General features: G+C 38.1%; 1 protein-coding gene across 5 annotated transcripts in view; it reads left to right on the forward strand.

Annotated features, from left to right (window-relative positions):
* Positions 1-18,991, forward strand: part of SEC24C (SEC24 homolog C, COPII coat complex component) — a 39,482-nt gene that overhangs the window by 13,568 nt on the left and 6,923 nt on the right. For 3 of the 5 annotated variants that reach the window (XM_053983726.1, XM_053983729.1, XM_053983727.1), the window contains 14 exons: positions 838-1,016; positions 2,297-2,737; positions 4,051-4,181; positions 5,357-5,425; positions 7,138-7,249; positions 8,075-8,202; positions 10,744-10,882; positions 12,776-12,891; positions 14,160-14,284; positions 14,544-14,735; positions 15,759-15,852; positions 17,615-17,731; positions 18,228-18,398; positions 18,784-18,880. In XM_053983726.1, the coding sequence (XP_053839701.1) occupies positions 838-1,016; positions 2,297-2,737; positions 4,051-4,181; positions 5,357-5,425; positions 7,138-7,249; positions 8,075-8,202; positions 10,744-10,882; positions 12,776-12,891; positions 14,160-14,284; positions 14,544-14,735; positions 15,759-15,852; positions 17,615-17,731; positions 18,228-18,398; positions 18,784-18,880 (2,111 nt within the window). The remainder of the gene's footprint in view (positions 1-837; positions 1,017-2,296; positions 2,738-4,050; positions 4,182-5,356; positions 5,426-7,137; positions 7,250-8,074; positions 8,203-10,743; positions 10,883-12,775; positions 12,892-14,159; positions 14,285-14,543; positions 14,736-15,758; positions 15,853-17,614; positions 17,732-18,227; positions 18,399-18,783; positions 18,881-18,991) is intronic. The other 2 variants (XM_053983731.1, XM_053983728.1) reach the window with 2 other exon arrangements.

Raw genomic sequence — 18,991 nt, forward strand, 5'->3', positions numbered from 1 at the left:
AACAAAATCCCACCTTGGTAGACTCATGCTAGGTCTAGACTTTTTAGATCTAAATCAAACTAAGTACTTCGGGGTTTTGTAGGATATTGACTTTTTTTCGTTGTTCTTGTTTTGGAGCAATGTTTTGCCACAGGGGTATTCATTAGACAATGACGTATCTGGAGATGAAAAACTTGTGAAAGAATGTGAGCAGATGTCAGTGACTGATGGAAACCTCTTCTCCTCCTAAGACATTCTTTGTGGTTTTCATTTTCCCCTAAAAAAATCAGTTGCATCCACACAACTGTAGTATTTGTTCCTCAGCAGTGTGAAATGATCTGTGGAGCATGTGGCAGTCTTTACTGAATAATTTCTTAGTATTGATTCTGGACCCTCTTCTGTCCCTTATGGATCCCTTATGGAGTTACTGTCATCTAAGGCTCTTCAACATCTTTTCCAGAAAGATACTGCCATTACCTCTGTGCTGAAAGTGGCAATAGTCCTGGAGAGCTCAAATGCTTTGAGTGGCAGAACATTCTTACATAGTTGTGCAGGCCTTACTGTTGCTCACCCTATAGACTCTATGCAGCATTTCTGATTTGTTGTGGTAACTGAAATGGAATTAATAAAAACACAGAATTTGTATTTTAAGAGCTAATAGATTTCTTTTTGGTTGGTGAAAGAGATTCAGATACATGCAGAATACATAATTTTTTTTCCAAAACTGAGCTACAGTGTTTCATGTAAATATCTGAGACCCAGATAGTGTTTATGTGCTAGAACAATTTTAAAAGGCACAGGGAATTGTAATTTCTTCTATAATGAGGTATCAGCTCAGTTTGTCATCTTCCCTCTCAGGCCACCTGCTTCTCAGCCGTTTCTGCCAGGCTCAGCACCCACGCCTGTCAGCCAGATATCTACGTTCCAGCAATATGGGCCCCCCCCAGCCAGCGTGCAGCAGCTCAGGAATCATATGGCAGGGATGACAATTGGCTCTACTGCAGCCTCTGCTCCTCCCCCAGCTGGACTGGGCTATGGTAAGGTTTCCTGGCTACTGAAGTATGCTATTGATTTTCATTTTTGCTAGTAATTTCATAAAAGATTTTTTTCTTGTCAGTGATTCATTACCATATGGTTATGGGAATTCTCTGGGTGTTGACATCTGCCATAGTAAACAGTAGTTTTCTTTAATAAGGTCATAACTGGGGAAAACAGGACTGAGACTATTGTAGGGAACAGTGCTGGCCCTGCTTGACATGAATAACAAGGGAGAGTAATAACACTGGTCCTTGACTAGGTGAATCTTTTGAAACACAGAACAGTCTTCCCCTAAGTCACCTGTTGGAGAGTCTACATGTCTTGCCACTGTTGTACAGCAGCCCAGTCAAAAAAAAAAAAAAAAAAAAAGGACAAAGGGCCCCATAAATGTAAATCACAAAGGGCTGAAAATACTCTGAATGATTGTGTGTAGGGTTCTGTTAGAAGTCAAGAAGACACTTACTTAAAGAGTACAAACTGAATTAACAGTAGAAACTGAATTTAGATACTTTGTTCTATGGTAATAATTCTATAGACTTATTTTTATTTATATAAATAAGTCTATAGACACATTTATTATTGCTGTAAATTAGGGGGCTTTTAAAATTGAAGACTAGTGTTTTGTCTTTACTATGTGTAAGCTGGTCTGACTATTTAAAATTTGTTTTGCCAAAGTACTTTTTTAACAAGCATCTCGTAAGACAGATTTTATAGGAAAATTAGGAGCAGGTAGGGGATACAGATTTCCTTGGCCTTTTGGCAGCATGTTTGTCAAAAATTATTCTCAGAAATAGTAAAGCACCACATACAAATGGTGCTAGTTTCATGCTATTGAAACTACAAAGCTCAAAACCATTCTTGATGTACAGGCTCCAACTGAGTGTGGAGTTTAAGACAGAAACTTAGTTTAAAAAAATCTATGGATAGACTTGTGGTGGTTAATGTTTTGCATATTCCTGGCTTTGCCCTTTTTTTTTCTGGCCCTGAATCCTGAAATGTATTCTGATTATGTAAAATAAGTAGCTTAGACTTTGAGAGAGAAGGCAATGAAAGAACTATCAAGTTTCAGATCCACTGAAAGAATTTCAGCTCTCTGATCAATCTAGGAGAATGGTCATTTAGGATTTGTCTCTTCTAGTACTGGTAAGTTCATCTGAAGATGAGAAAGTGGTAGATTTACTCAGGTGATCTGGAGCAAATGGGTTTTTCTTGCTTCTTAATTGTCTTGAGGATAGAAGAAAATGATGTTATATCTTTTTTTTCTTACCGTGTCCCCCAGCATCGGTTCCTGCAGTCTCAGGAAGCTTTAGTGCAACAGGATCTGGTCTCCACACACCTTACAGCACGAGCCAAGGACCCCCTCTTACCAGTGTGTCTGAGGGTCTTCCTTTGGCACAGCCTCCGTTTCCTGGTCAGACAATATCAACTCAGCGCCTGCCTACTCAAGTTCCCGGTTTTACCCCACCTCCTCCTTCTACAGGGGTTGGACCTTCCTCTTACCCTCCTACCACAGGTGCTCCAAGGCCACCTGCCATGCCAGGCCCACCACTGCCTGGGCAGACAGTTGCTGGACCACCATCATCCCAGCCTAATCATGTATCCTCACCACCACCTCCATCAACTATGGCAGGGCTGCACCCTGGGCCTCCCATGAGTGGTCTCCAGGGACCACCTCCTCCCACTCATCCTCCTCAGCCAGGATACCAAATGCAGCAGAATGGTGAGTATTCCTAGTATAGGAATTTTAAGTTAAGTATTCTCTGTATGCTGCAAACTGAGAACTAGATGTCACATTGTCAGTTGTGGGCTCCTAGCTGAGTCCCTCTTGTTTCCCTGTGCTCATGTCTGGGACAATATCACATGTCATTCTAAGATACTTTATAATACAGGTTTTAATCAGATTAATGTAACTAAAATAATTTTAGCTTACTTAGCCAAAAAAGTGTTTAGCAATTAGTTCCATAAAGTACCAGAATTTTTGATCAGAGTTTTATTATATACTCCAATTTGATGTCTGCAACTTCACCTGTTTGAAAATAGACATCGGAAATACTGAAAAGCCTTATTTTATATTTTTTAAATTTGTGGCCACTGTGCACATGCAATGTGTATGAAAGGAGTTGTTAAACATGGAAAAATGAGTTGCTATGTGTTCTCCTTTAATTTGCATAGCCATATTTTTCTCCCTTGTAGAAGCTTGCACATCTTAAATGTACTTAAAAGTAAAACCAGTTAAGCTTTCTGAATTAAAACCAGTTTTGGCTGGTTTTTAATCAATAACACTTAGAGATAGCTGGGATAAAGTAATCATGTGCAAATGTTAGGACGGAGAGTTCCATTCCCCATGCAGCTTTGCACAGCTGGACAGGTAAATTACTTAAAAATATATGTTCAAATTTCTATGAACTGTAAAAATACGAATGGGTTAAATCATGCTCTCTAAGTTACTGGAATTATCTAAAATAATATGAAATAGCTTCAGGTAGTTACAAAACAAAAGAGAAAATCACACATTAGCCTATTACTGTAATTTCAAACAAGCTAAAACTGCCCAAGGGAACTGCTTGCATATCTTTAATTTGAAGAATTAGGAACTGTCCACTAGCTTATTTGGCTGTTCTGTGTGCACTTTCCATTAGATAGTTCTGCAGGTAAACATTCATAGTGCATGATCTTAATGTGCATTGTAATCAACAACTACAAACTCTTAAACTGCTTAACAGTAGTGTCCTGGTTTGGGATGAGGTAGAGCTAATAGAGTTTCGACTAAAATCCTCTGTTTCCTTAAGTCTAGTTTTGTAGATGGTATCTGTCAGTTTTAGTTTATTGGATTGTTGATAGAGATGTACCAGTCTGAGCTGAAACACTGTGATAAATATGTTTAATTGTAATTAACTGAAAAACACCTGACTTTAATTTTCTTGAGGGTTTTTTTTTTTTTTTTTAATAATGGCAGGAAATGGGGGAAGTGCCAAATGAAGAAATGCCTGGTATTAAGCCACTGTTTGATTTTTATGTTCTTTTCTTTTTAAGGTTCCTTTGGACAGATGAGGGGTCCCCAGCCAAACTATGGAGGAGCCTATCCAGGAGCACCAAATTATGGAAGTCCACCTGGACCACCACCTCCACCAAAACGCTTGGATCCAGATTCCATTCCTAGCCCTGTAAGCTTACTTGTTCTTACCATTGTCAACTCTTCTGTAGTGTCTTTGCATAAAACAACTGACAAGACCTAAGCTGAAAACAGGTTTCTCATTCCAAGGAGCATTAGTCTGTTTTCCTGCTTATGTTTCTCTCTTCTATCTAGCTTCAGTCTTCTGTGATGAATAAGCCCAGAGGCAGTATTTTTCTTGGTGACTAAAGAAAGGCACTGCATATGGAAATCACTGCTCTAATTCCTCAGGTCTTTTTCTGTACTGTTATCTTTTGAGAATCCTTGAGGGCTTTGATTAAACATGTTTCTCCATTTCTGGATTCTTGCATAATGACTTTCCAAGGTGAACTAATTTCAGATTTTGAGGTGACAGTCTGTGAACTGTGTGATCTATGTTTAAAGTATGGTTAGTAGGAGGTGATTGTAGTGCTTTTCCTATAATCTGTCAGAAAGCTGGTTTGTGTTTTTTTGGGTCATGAAGTCATGATGCTACATCAGTCAAATATGGACAGCTTCTCAAACGGGGATTGTCTTTCAGAGTGGAGGTTCTGAGACAGGATAAGCAGTTTTATGTAGTGGTTAGCAGTGTTGAGTAATATTAAGCCTGGTGGCATTATTGCCACTAGTCTACTGTGCTGTTCCTTCCACTGCTCTTGATGCTGTTTCTGTACTTCAAATCTATGAAATAATGTAGTCTTGAGTTAGATTGGAACTGATTTTATTCAGAAGGTACTTCTGTTTAGAAAAGATTACCTCTTTAGATTCCAGGTTTATGTAAAGCTTACTACTGGATTTTTTGCATAGAATATAAGTATTTAATTGCTTGTCTTCCTCTCTTTTCTTCCACTAAATGAACTCTCAAATGGCTTGTGTGAGTTGCCTTCATGTTAGCATGTTCTTAAAGCATAAATCCCCAATTTCTAACCAAAATTAGCAGGTGAGCCACTGCCTCCATTAGCAAGGTGTTCAGAGCCGAGCCCAATATCCTGGCAAGACTGGTTTTGGGATCAGTGTATGCTGCAGAAGCTGATGTGTCCTGTTGCATGAACCAGTATCTAAATGTATCTAATTCCAGTGCTACAGGTTTGGGTAGAGAGAAGTAACACTATTTCTTATTGGTTTATTATTCTCTTTTTTTTTCCTTTTTTTGGGCACTCTTGCTTATTTAAAAAAAAAAAAAAAAAGCAACTTAATGAGCTGCCACCCCAGCAGAAACCCAGGCACAGAATAGACCCAGATGCAATTCCTAGTCCAGTAAGTGCTGTATATATGTCAACTGTAGTCTGTGTGTTGGTGACCATCTGTGCATGCCTGAAAACTGAACTTCACCTTGCTAACCCTCCATCATTAATCTTTTACCCTTTCCTTGCTGTCTTCTGCTTGCCTTATCAAAATGAGTAACATTACACCACATGAGGCTGTTAAAATCTACCGTGATGAATGGTGAGGCAATAGAAAGCAGTGTTTCAGAAACAGATCATGAAGAATGTCTCCCCTTCACTTTGTCTGGTATTTAGGATATTGCCTTCATCAGATTCCAGCTGGCATTTTCAGTGTAAGCCAGTGTGTAATTGCCCATGCAATGTGTGTCTCATGTCAGCATGCACACAGCATGAGCTGTTGTAGCCATGTTTTCTACTGTGTTTTGATCAGAATTTGATTACTGTTCTTGTTGATATACCAGTCCTGGACTAGTGCTCTGGAGTTCTAAAATTGCAGACAAACTAGAGTTTTTTTTAATGTTAATTCCTGATACAAATCTTCTCGTATGAGGCATGGGGAGCTATAAACATTCTCTCATAATCTGTGCACATGCATAACCATTAAATTTTGAATTTGAAAATTTAATGTTATGTTGGAGAATCTTATCTAAAGAAAGAAAAAAGCAGCTACCTTTTGGATTGGAAGGCAAATAAAACTTTTGGCTTCTTGTTACCATGTGTCACTTCTTCCTCATGTAGTCAAAGTTCATAATTTAACAGGTACCTGTGGTGAGATCACCAACGTCAGTCAGCCTGTAGACTTATGAAATGGGGCTAGATTTATTCTAGAGTAGTCACTGAAACTATGGGAGGCTCTCTGCTTGCAATCTATAGTGAGAGGGTGGGGGTTCTGCCATACAAACATCTGCATTTCAGAATTTACTCTAGGCAAAGGAAGGTATGTTTGATGACAAAATAAAAGCAGAAGAATGATTGCTAGCTTTAATTCTTTCATTCAGTCACCACTAAGGAAATGTAGTTTGAACTGTGTACAGCTACAAAGATCAGTGAATATTTTAGTTAAGACAATTTATTTAATACATTTCTGTTATCTTAAGCAAATTTGCAATTGTGAAGAATTTGAAATACCAAGAGATTGAAGATTTTTACAGGCTTTGAAGTTTAATTTATTGACAAGTTTCTTGAAATTTCACTTTCCACATTCCCAGAATTCAAAACACAAACTCTTGAGCACCACATAGTAATGAAGACTTCCACATGAGCTTGCAAGTCATTTGTCTTTAGCCCAGAGTTACATTGGTTAGAAATAAAGGCATACTATGAAAACAGTAGGACCATAATGGAAAGAAAAGGCCAGGTTACCTATAGGACTTCAGCTTGAGGCTTACAGAAACTTCTAATTCTTATTTGACTAGAACTGTACCGGGGAATATTACCAAAAATTCTTTTCTTGATCTGAATTTGGCTTTTATGAGTTCAGATCAGACTTTAAAACACAAAATATGCTTCTACTAAGAATACTTGGGGAAAAATACTATTTGCAGCTTGCAATTTATCATAGTCATTAAGTACTATTTGAAGTCAAACTGAGAGGTGACTGCTTGAGAAAATTTACTCGCTCTTCCTATTTTTAGAGGTAGTAATGTTTGCCTCAGGTCCCCTTTTTACTGCCTTAGAGATTTTTTATTTTACAGTACTTTGAAACCAAGCCTCCACATAATAACATTATATTTTCCATCACAGATTCAAGTGATTGAAGATGACAGAAATAACCGTGGGTCAGAACCATTTGTCACTGGAGTGAGAGGGCAGGTCCCACCTCTTGTTACTACAAATTTCTTGGTCAAGGATCAAGGTAAACTATTTTTCTTTGCCTAAACAAGCAAACAAAACACAAATCCCAAAGAGTCAGTGACAGCAGAACTGTGTCTTTAAAGGAAACGTGTTTTACCAACAGAAGCTTAGTTTCAGGTCCTGTGTTGATTTGATCTCAGTTTAGGTTCTCCTGATTGTTTGGTAGCTAGTAACCAATTTGCAGGTAAAAAATGTTTTCCAAGGCAGATTCCTAGGACCAGCATTAGCAGAGATATCACAAAGCAGCAAATGAAGCCTCTTCTGTAGAGCTTTATAAAAAACTTAAGAAGTGAAATCTACTAGCAACATCATTAGAATTGGACTAACAACTATTTTTTAAAATTAAGAGGGATGTAAATTGGTCTAAGGGCTCTGTAGAGAAAAAATACTTCATCTTTTAATTGCTGACACTTTTTTGAGTTTTAAAGTTCCAGAAAAAACTTCAGAATCTCATTCTATAATCAAGTATTTTACTCTTCATCCCAAATTACAAAATAAAGCAGTAGAAATGTTTGAGTAGAGTTTTCTGTCTACGTTATGTTTTAGTCTGCAAATATATGAAACAGAAATGCTTTTTTATAGGTTTAGATTGACAGGGAGTCTAGTTTATTTAAGTGTAGTTTATTTTAAGGTCTTTTTATATAGTGTTAATCATGAAGAGGTATTTTATTTGGAATTCAGGTTTTCCATAGATCAAAACGGAATATTTAGCTAAGCTTATAGTGTCTGTGGCTTAATGGCACAGCTTAAGATATCTTTGTTTCTGTTCTTGAATATAAACTTAATTTGTACTGAAATTTGTGGGGCTTTTTAATGTGTTCCGCAGGTAATGCAAGCCCCCGCTACATCAGATGCACATCTTACAATATTCCCTGTACTTCTGACATGGCCAAACAATCCCAAGTTCCCCTGGCTGCCGTCATAAAGCCGCTGGCCGCTCTGCCGCCGGAGGAGGTGAGAGCCGTGCGTAGGATTACGTGTGCCGTGTGCGCGCTCGGCAGGAGTGTTCTCAGGTGTCAACATTTAACACATATGGTTAGAAGGCATATTGAGGTGATGAAGACCAGGTAAACATTGATTCTCCAGCAGGTGTGCAATAGATATCTGTAAAGCAGAAGAATGTTGTGTTCAAAGCATTTAGTATTTTGACTGCCATGATAATTTCAGCTTTTTTGCAGTGGCTGGCAAGCACTGTGACTAAGTGACCAAAATACTAGGATGGTCACAGAGGTGTACACTTCCTGCTGATCTCAGTTTATTTCTTAGTCTGAAGTATTTAAATGGTTGCTAATCATAGGTATTAAGTCTTTTCTAGAATGCCAGGTTGTGAAATTGGATGAGAATGTATGGAACAGCACTGGTTTGGCTGTCTAATATGCATGTATATGCACAGTGCTGTGTGGGATGACAGCACAGCACAACACTGAGTACTGAGCACTGCTGAGCTGCACTTGTATTTCTGCCCTTTCTCTCTCAGCACTTATTTCCTTCTAGGTGTAATGTGTGGCTGTTGAGCCTTTTACCCACTTGTGTTTGGTTGCTGAGAACATGAAAGCTCAGAGACTTTTACAGAATTTGACATTTTTTTGAGTAGTCTAAATACTCTGGCTATTGTGTAGTGTTAACCTGCTTGGAGCAGTGACACAAAGAGAAACAGGCTTGTTAAATTTGAATACATAGGTCTGCAGTGTTCTGTGCCCTGTTAAACCTAAGTGTAGCATCTACTGAGGAAAGCAATTTCCTCTGGTCTTTTAAGGGTGTTTTTCTCCTGTTGTGTTTCATTAGTGTCCGTAAACTATGGTTTGAATTTTAAAAACTGGTTTATGATAAAACTGATCTGTGGCTGAAGTTTAAAAGGACCACGGTAGGAGAATAAGGTCTTACTTGAGAAACTTGGAGGCTTGTAGAGTTACACATTTTTAGAGAAACTTTACAAATGATAGTTGTTTGGTCTCCTGATGTGTTTATACTTGGAACAAACACTTGTGGCGTCCAGAAAAAAAATGGCTAGCATTGGAAAATTGTCCTGGAGACCAGTCAGCCTTGAGCATTTGGAAGTTCTTTATGGCAAGGGCAAACTCACTGTGGAGGCGCCCTTCCAAGAGATGAGGGCTCAGCTGTTCAGAGCAACAAGACTGTAAATAGAGCTAAAGCATTACATACAAGAAAGGATAAATGTTTCATGAAAATAATATCTTATGAAACAGAAGCATTCAGATAAATTTAGGAAATATAAAAATTCAGCCAAAACCAGGACCTTTGCCCGATGTTATGCGCTGTTGAGAAAACCAAGCTTGAAGCTTTGACAAGAAGTATGTCCGTTTTCTGGGAGTAAGTGGTTAATGACAAGTTATGTATTCTGCTGCCTGTTTCCAGCACCCTGGTAATTTGTTTACATGTTACAGAGGAAGAAGTTGAGGAAAAGAAAATTGTGTTAATTGTCTTGAGGTACAGTACCAACATTGCCTGCCAATCAGAAAACTTGAAAATTTGTTTCCTCTGAAGAGGTCAGCCTGGGCTACAGGAAATGAGAAATGCTGGCTGCAAAACCGTTGCACTGCCATTAAATGATTACTGGGGTTGAATAAAAAGACACAACACATCTGTGGCATGAAGATGAAAGTGACTGGAGCATTTGCTCATCTTCTGCTCAATGAATATATTGTTTCTTAAACATAATCATAGATTTAGGTTAACTGAGAGAATTAAGACCAGACATCTTTACTGGCAGAAAATTTAAAAGCAAGTAGTTAAATTTTTGAGCTAAATTCTTAGCTTAGTGTGCAAACATTGGTGCTTTGTACTATGAATGCAGCTTATAACTTGCACGAGTTATGTCTCAATCATTTTCAAGTCCTTCCCACTCGTTCTGATGTTGAGAAGCTGCACAAGTTGCCAAGCATCTTATTCTGGTTTGGGTGCAAAAAGAACATTATAAGTAGTAGTTCAAAAATGGTGTCACTATATAACAGTTTTGGGAACTTGCTGTACAGTGGGGTCAAGTCACTGAGAGCTTGTGGTTATAATGTATTTCATGATGGAGTTGAAAATAAGTCTTAACAGGTGGAATTTTGAGGTAGATACTCTATATTCTGGAATATATGGAATGCAATGACTGGCTTTGCTTTTGTCAAAAAGCTTACTTTTTACAAGGGGAAGAGATAAGAGGTGAAGAGTGACTTTCAGTCTTCTGTGTTCACTTGGGATATATCTGGTGGTGCAGTGTGGTCGTGTTCTTCAAGCAAACTACTGGCTAGGTGGGATAGCCCATTAATGACTCTAGCCCTCAAAATACTGCTGTGCTAGAGCTTGATTTGAAAAGCACTTAAATACTTGTTCAGGCTTCCCACATCCCCTGCACTCTCCCACAGCTGCCAAATGCTAAATCCTATGCAGTGTACAGGGAGATAGAAATGACCACACAATGCAAAGCTTAAAACTTTCTCCTCATCATGAGACCCTTTCTTTTCATGTTTTTTTCTCTTGCTTCCACAGACCCTTCCTTATTTGGTAGACCACGGAGAATCCGGTCCTGTCCGATGTAATAGGTGCAAAGCTTACATGTGCCCTTTTATGCAATTCATTGAAGGTGGAAGGAGGTTCCAGTGTTGTTTCTGCAGCTGTGTCACTGAGGGTAAGGCTCCTTCTGGAAATCCCTCTCTGGGCTCTACTGGAAAGGTCTTTGAACAAGATGCAGGCAAATAAGTCTTTATCATGTTATGATCATTTATAATGAATACCATGATTTAGTATGTGTCTAGTCTTGTAAAAAAATATTGGAAGGCATGTTCAGTGCTCAATTCTGAAATTGTGTTCAAAAGGTGCTTATGCATTGTAGTATTGTAGAAGATTTTTAATATGAGGTATTTGTAGCATAATGCCTAGTGGTATGAAAGTCTATTGTATTTTCTTTTGGTATTTCAAAAGTACAGGTTTTTTTAACAGACTGAAATACAGATCTAGTCAGTAGCATGTGTTAGGATTTTTTTTTTCTCACAAAGCCTTTTTTTCGTCTCCCTAACACTCCTTAGAGATGACATTGCAGTTAAATCTGCTACAGCTTCATAAGAGTGTTCAGTACAGGCCAGTTAATATTAGTTGCTCTTCTAAATTAGTACAGAATAGGCTTCCTTTTAAGCAGAAGTCACAATGAGCTGCTCATAGCATGACATTTGTAGATTTGTTTTGAAGGCACAGTGGAAAGTAAGGTACGACAAACCTTACGATGATGTTTTCAGTGTTCCATTTGGTAGCACTGATGGCTTTTAATGGACTGTTCTTACTGCCTCAGTTATGCTGTACAACTGTTTGTACTAACCAAAACGGGGATTAGAAATGGCCAACTTTAGAAAAACAATTTTGTCTGGTGATTTTCTGCCTGCATGCATTCCCTGTCCTGCTCACTCAGCAGCTGTATGAAGGGCTGTACCTGTAACTGAGCAGGGGCAGAAAAGGGAGGGATGCTGAGAGACTGCTGATGAAAAGCAATACTGTGAAAACACAATGTAGTTTTACCTAAAACAATTTTTGTTCTCTCTGCAAATACCATTAATACCAAGGCGTTTAGCTTGTATGGGATGTGTACTTGGAGAAAAGAGTGATAAAAGCTTATATATAGTCTTAATGATATCACTTTGTTTTCTTTTGAACTTTTGAAACTTGGAATGCTTAGAATAGTTTAAATATGGCAAATAATGTCATTCCAGGTAATCTCATTTTAATCTGGGGCTGTATAGATAGCTATAAATTTTGTCACCTGAGCAGTTCTGCAGGAGGGAGTGTCTGTAATGGTAGTTCTTGGGGCACAAGGGAAATACTTTGTTTCTGCAGCTGACTTTTGTAGGCAAAAATTTAGCTTCACTCCCAGTTTATTTTCTGATACCTTGTACCAGCACAAAAAGTACTGGGTTCTGGGGATGTGGTTGCACTTCTGTTCCTCCTGCTTAATCCACTGTAAGTACTCTGTCTATTCTGATAATAACATCATGGGAGTTTCTGCACATGAGAGTGCCTGGAGGCTTCACTCTTGTGCAGCACAGGAAGGGAAGGAAAAGCTAACTTATATAGCAAAATAAGGAGTTCAGTATTTTAGTAAGCCTGACTTGAGTCAGTAATGCTGTAGCCTGTAGTTTGTCTCAAACTCTCTTTTAAGTAATTTGTTACTACTTATATGGGATGGTTGTATTTTCCTTTGGACTAGATCCTTCAGAATAATCCTTAAAGTGTGTTGTAGTGATGTTTCTGATATGAAATGTAAAATGAAATGGAAAGGAGATTCAAGAAATTTATAACAGTAACTATACTGTGTGCTGTCTGGTGCATGAGACAGACTGGAATAAGTTTGTATTGTTTATTGCTTTAATGATATTCTTAAATTGCATTAATATTTTTAGTACTTCTGTGCTAGCCCAAAGTGCTAGTTTACTTTTCTGGAGTTTTGTTTGAAACAGCTGTTGTCATGTTGGCTCTCTAGTTACAGTGTTTATTATGGGCATACCACTGAGCTTAATGATTTTTCCTTTCCCAGTTCCACCTCACTACTTCCAACATTTGGATCATACTGGAAAGCGAGTAGATTTCTATGACCGACCTGAGTTATCACTGGGGTCATACGAGTTTCTAGCAACAGTTGACTATTGCAAGGTAGAGTAGTATGTTTTTATTGCTGTATTTATTTTGCTTTTAAGTAAAAAGACTATTTTCTTGGAAGTAAGAAAGACATTCATTGTCTGGGGCTGATTTCTAGCTGGCAGAGATAATTAACAGCATTAATCCAGCCCACTTTATTGTGTAAAATAACATGTTTGTTTGCTTACTTACAAAACCAGTGGAGGTCCTGATCACACATGACGTAATATAATTTAATAGCTGTCTCTGTATTTTTTTTTTTTCTGGAGCTATATAAGCAGCTATATCTGCACTTACCTTAGGAAGGGATTCTTGTGCAGTAGTCCTTGGCAGAAAAGGGGATTGTAGGAGAGGTTCAATGCAAGTACAATAGTAACTATGCAATGTGCCCCCTGTTCCCCAAGGCAGACCTCACCTATTGAACTTCAATTTCAAATACAGCCAGAGCGACTAGAAGCACAAGAATAGTGTGGAAATGTATATTTCATAACTGGTTTGCTTTTAAATTAAAGATTTAAATATTAATTAACTTCTAAGGAATAGGGAAAATATGTGCAAGGTATTTATTAAAGCAACTTATATCTCTGCTGAAATTTTATGCTGAGAAAATAGATGCCTAAATGTTGCAAGTTGATACTGGCTGCCTTCTAATGCCTCTGCTTTACTTTGAGTTACGCAAAAGTCCAGTTATTTTCTAACAGCATAAGAAGAACTTTGACTCAAACAAGATGTGATCTTCACAGCTTTTTTGAAAGTTCTTATGTTTTGCTTTTGTTCTGAGTGCTTGTTACAGTATGACCTATAAACTTCAGAAAACTATTGACTAAAAGAAGGTTTTCATTCCCAAAGAAAGCCTGATTTTTAAGAAGGAAAAGGTTGTAATCCTTGGAGAGGAAAATCTTTTATTTTATATTGATGGAATCACCTATGACGAGTCTGGTCAGGGTCCAAAGTCTTGAGAACTGGCAGAAATCTTCCCTATCTACTTTTCCAATCTAGCTTAGTCATGTAAATGGATTATTTAGTTATAACTGTTCTTCTCTGATCAATGGTAAAGTCAGTCTAGGGCATTTAATACCAGTCCATTTCAAACATAATATGGTACCATGTCTGTTAGTTGGAAAAGGATAGGAGAGAGAGCTTAAGAAACAACTGCTGCTCATGGTTACAGAGGTGCATGAAAGCAACTAAGTTTTGACTGGCATTGATTTGTCTGTGTTAGGGAACTGTTACGTGAGCTGCATTACATGGCAATAGTGTCATTTCTTCCCTCTCTTTCACAGAATAACAAGTTTCCTAGTCCACCTGCTTTCATTTTTATGATTGATGTGTCTTACAATGCTGTGAAGAGTGGCTTAGTGAGGCTAATATGTGAAGAATTAAAGTCGCTCCTAGATTATCTGCCTAGGTAGGTATATTGTGAACTACTGTAGTCAGTGAAAATGGGGGATGCTGTTACTTTTTCTCTTTAAAAATGCTAGAAGTTTAAAAATTACTTGAGAATCCTGTCAAGTTTTTCTTCAGAAAAAGGCCAAGCAGAACCTCTTTCTTGATACCCTTCTAGGTGAAAATAAATTCTACTTCCTTTCATTTTGCCCTTAATGTGTTGGTTATATGTAATGGCTTATCCCTCTTCTTGGATGTGAAGGCAAGAATATCTCTTACAGGGAAGGGAACATGGAGGAATCAGCCATTCGAGTAGGCTTTGTCACCTACAACAAAGTTCTACACTTCTATAATGTGAAGAGCTCACTGGCACAGCCGCAAATGATGGTGGTCTCAGATGTGGCAGATATGTTTGTGCCACTCCTTGATGGTTTTCTGGTGAATGTGAATGAGTCCAGGACAGTTATTGCCAGGTAATAAAAATTGATTTACAATGAGTGTAGTAAAATACTTGTTTGGTAGATTCAAATGTTATGTGCTGAATTGTCATGTCAAGTCACTCCATGTATTTTAATTTACTATACTCTTTGAGACTAAGCTGGCACAGTAGGATGGGGAAATTGAAGGGCTAAGGGATTATTTGGCTCATAGTCCAGCTTGGCAGAAAGTGTATATAAGGGGAATTAGTGCAGAAGGGCATTTCTGGGGAGAAAAAAAGGAAAAACAAACAAAATTGAAGCCAAAAAAAAACCCCACCTAAAATAAAGCCACAGCAAAACACAACTAGGATGATGCAGAGTGAAAGCTGTAAGAATACTGAATCACTATCTTTCAGTCAGCTGCTTAAATAACTGCAAACTGAGACAACAGGGGTGTCCATTTTGGTTCTGTAGAGAAAATAGAGTAAGTGGGATAGAGAAGATAAAATCTGAAAGGAAAGAAAGAAGTAAGCAAAGTTTTGGCAAACTGTTTACTGTGGTACTTGAACTATAGTTAATCTATGTTGTGTTGCTAATTACATTTTGGGAAATAGACCCGGAATTGCATGTTTTTAGAGAAAATTTCTAGCCTGCTTTTTAATGCATTAAACAAGCCTAAATACAAAACTGTGGGTTAAACCTATTAACCTTTGAGTAGTACACAAAATGCTTGGCAAACAGAGGCCAAATGTCACTAGTATTTCCTAAGAATTTACTTACCTATGTATATTGGAATACATTAAAAGATAAGAAATACAGAAGATCTGTGGAATAGGCATCAGTTGAGGCTATACAGAAGGCGCTGAGGATATAGATGAGAGAAGCCAATGGAGAACAATACAGCATTTTTTTCACAGATGAAATGCCAAATACTATAAAAGTTATGCAAATTTACAGACCTATTAGGGACTTCTGTTTAAGCCACCTTAAAATCCTATAAATCATCAACTACAACTGTGTGGCTTTTCTTATTAAATGGGGTCTTGAATTGCTCTTTTTTTTCATGTCCTTTGCTAGTTTGCTGGATCAGATTCCAGAAATGTTTGCAGACACGAGAGAAACAGAAACTGTTTTTGCACCTGTGATTCAAGCAGGTCTGGAGGCGCTGAAGGTTAGTAAATGCATTTTTATGACAAATTGTTTTCAGCCAGGTCCTCTGAAGTTCATATTCTGCTAACATACACTAATAAGACAATTCTAAAGATTTTGTAAGCTCCTTGTAGTAGATGCACTACATGTAGGGAGTACTTGCCTCATTCTTGAAGTGCATGAACCTTCTGTTTTGTGCAGCTATCCATATGTTCTTTACCCAATTCTTTTTTAAATATTTTTTTTCAAAGTGCAAGAACATGGCTTTACTCTCAGTTGTCTGTCTGGGTTTTGCTTTAAACACTCTACAGAACTTGCAGGGAAAAAAAAGACCCTCCAGCATTAAAAAACAGGTGCTGAAGTCTGTTAAGTTTCATTGAGGTGTTCTGTAGTTTGGTGTCTTTTTAATTCTGTACTCTGGTAGAATCTTAAATAAAAGGAGAGAAGTTTGAAGTTGCCTGCAACAACTTCAAGTTGTTGGAGTTGCCTTCAACAATCTGTTGAAGTTGCCTGCAACAATGTGCTAACCAAGTAAACTTTTCCTAAAGTTCTTCCATTCTAGTACTTCATCCAGACATAATTACGTGCATGGTTTAACTCTGATTTGTATCTACTGATTAAATTGATTTTGAAGCCTGTATGACTTCGCCCCAAACTGTTCACACGGCTCTATTTGTCTGTCACATCAGTCAGTGAATCATTTTAGTTAGAAAAGAATTTTACTATAAGCCCAACCTTTTTTAACCCAGTACTGCCAAGTCTTCCACTAAACCATGTTCCTAAGTGACACTTCTACACATCTTTTAAATACCTCCAGGGATGATAACTCCACCACTTCCCTGGGCAGCCTGTTGACAACCATTTCCATGAAGAAGTTTTTCCCAATATCTAATCTAAAACTCCACTGCTGCAACTTGAAGCCATTTCCTCTTGTCCTATGTCGTATTACATGGGAGAAGAGGCTGACTCCCACCTGACTACAGCCTCCTTTCAGGTAGTTGTAGAGGGCAAGAAGATCTCCCCTGAGCCTCCCTTTTCTCCTTCTCAGGCTGGACAACCTGAGTTCTCTCACTCACTGTTTAAGCAAGAATTGTGCTACAGACCCTTAACCAGCTCCATAGCCCTTCTCTGAACATGCTACAGCATCTCAGTCTCCTTGTAATGAAGAGCCCAAAATGTCAAGGTGTAGCCTCACCAGTGCTGAGTGCAGGGGGGATGATCCTTAAAAGTCTCAAACTCAGTTTTTGTTACAATTGTTCAATCAAGAAATAGTAAAAATTGCTAATTGACTTTTTACATACTGGATGTGTCAGAGAAAAAACCTATTAAACATTAGCTAATGTTGCCATAGGGTGTTGATTTAAAATTACTGATCTGTTGAAGCTCAGATTACAAAGTTCTGTCATTTCTGTGACTTTTTTCCACAAATTCAGTAACTGTAAATCAGGGAAGAAGACAATGCAACACATTTGCACAACACCTTTTGTATCTGGGTCCTGCCTACTGTTCTGTCTCTTTGGAGAAAGTCCTTTTCTCCCTGCTATGGAATTAGCACAAATGCAGTAAAGCTCAAACTTGCTCTTCTGTAACTGGCCAGTAATTTGTGCTCCTTCTGTTGGACACTAGTCACATAACCAAGTGACAGTGAGCCTGTGTGTCTGGTAGAATGACCCTGACATTAAAAGAGTGATGAGGTTGCTTGAATGTTTGTTCTTGAATCACAGCTTCCCTTACAGTTTTTGTAAATGTTTCTAACCTCTGTTATTGCACTCACTTTCCTGCAGGCAGCTGAGTGTGCTGGCAAGCTCTTCATTTTCCACACCTCTCTGCCCATTGCAGAGGCTCCAGGAAAGTTAAAGAACAGGGATGATAGGAAACTGATCAACACAGATAAGGAGAAGGTAATAATGGTTTGCATAATCCTTACATAAGGGTGTATATTATGCTTTTTATTAAATAAAATAACTGAAACAGCATTTTAAAAATTACAAGGATAGCACATACTGTAACTGTCCCAGCTAATATCTTTTAACATTCCACTTTTATCTTCTGTTCCCAAGCAGGGCTATGGAGGCTTCACATCATAAGGACAGCTCTAGTCTGAGAACAAGAAGAGTTAGCTCTAGATTATTATACAGGGTAAAATACCAAATCTGGGTTAAAGTAAATGTGCTGAATTTACAATTAAAGCAAAATGTGTAGTACTTTTCATAATATTTAATAGTTCTTCAAAGGTAGAGTCAGGGAGAACTTAAATGATTCTATTTGAAGAAAGACTTGAAGAAAGATTTCCTGAAGAAAGACTTAGTATAAGAGTATTGATTGGGACTATAAACTGGATCTCACTTTGCTTTTCCTGGATGAATTTCTGATGTCATCTCTGATTTCCTTTCTTAGACTTTGTTTCAACCACAGACGAGCTTTTACAACAACTTGGCCAAGGACTGTGTGGCCCAGGGCTGCTGTGTGGATCTATTCCTGTTTCCAAACCAGTATTTGGATGTGGCCACGCTGGGTGTGGTACCTTACCAGACAGGAGGCTCCATTTATAAGTATGCATATTTCCAGGTAGGAGTGACATTGATTCAGCCTGCTGTCTGATCCAAGTAGGAATTACTGTTTAGCTGAGAGTTCTTTTTTTCATAGTGGAAACCATAGTGAAGAAATACTTCTTTGGAAGTAAATGGCTACTCAAATTTCAAGATAATCAGCAAAATTATTTGGTAGCTTTGTGTCTTCATACAAACATCTGTTAATAACAAAACCCAACAGGAAGAGCTAGGCTGTTACCTCTTAGCACAATATTTTATTAGCAGGCCACTGAGCCTGATATCACGGCTGCCTTTTAAAGTAAGACCACAGGAGATAGTATCTGGTTTTAAATTACTTTATGGTTTATGAAGCCAGTTTGATTTATGAAAATGTGAAACTTCAATCACTGCTTGCCTTTTAGCTGGAGACAGACCAGTACAGATTCCTGAATGACTTGAGAAGGGATGTCCAGAAAGAAGTGGGATTTGATGCTGTAATGAGAGTGCGCACAAGCACAGGTGGGTGTTAGCATGGAGGAATCTTAATAAATTGACTGCTTCAAGCATGTCTCATGGGAAGAAAGAAATCTTCCTGCAATTTAAAACACATGGTGACTAGGCTATCCCAAA

This window comes from Vidua macroura, chromosome 8 (genome assembly GCF_024509145.1).
Source record: "Vidua macroura isolate BioBank_ID:100142 chromosome 8, ASM2450914v1, whole genome shotgun sequence".
NCBI classification, from domain to species: domain Eukaryota; kingdom Metazoa; phylum Chordata; class Aves; order Passeriformes; family Viduidae; genus Vidua; species Vidua macroura.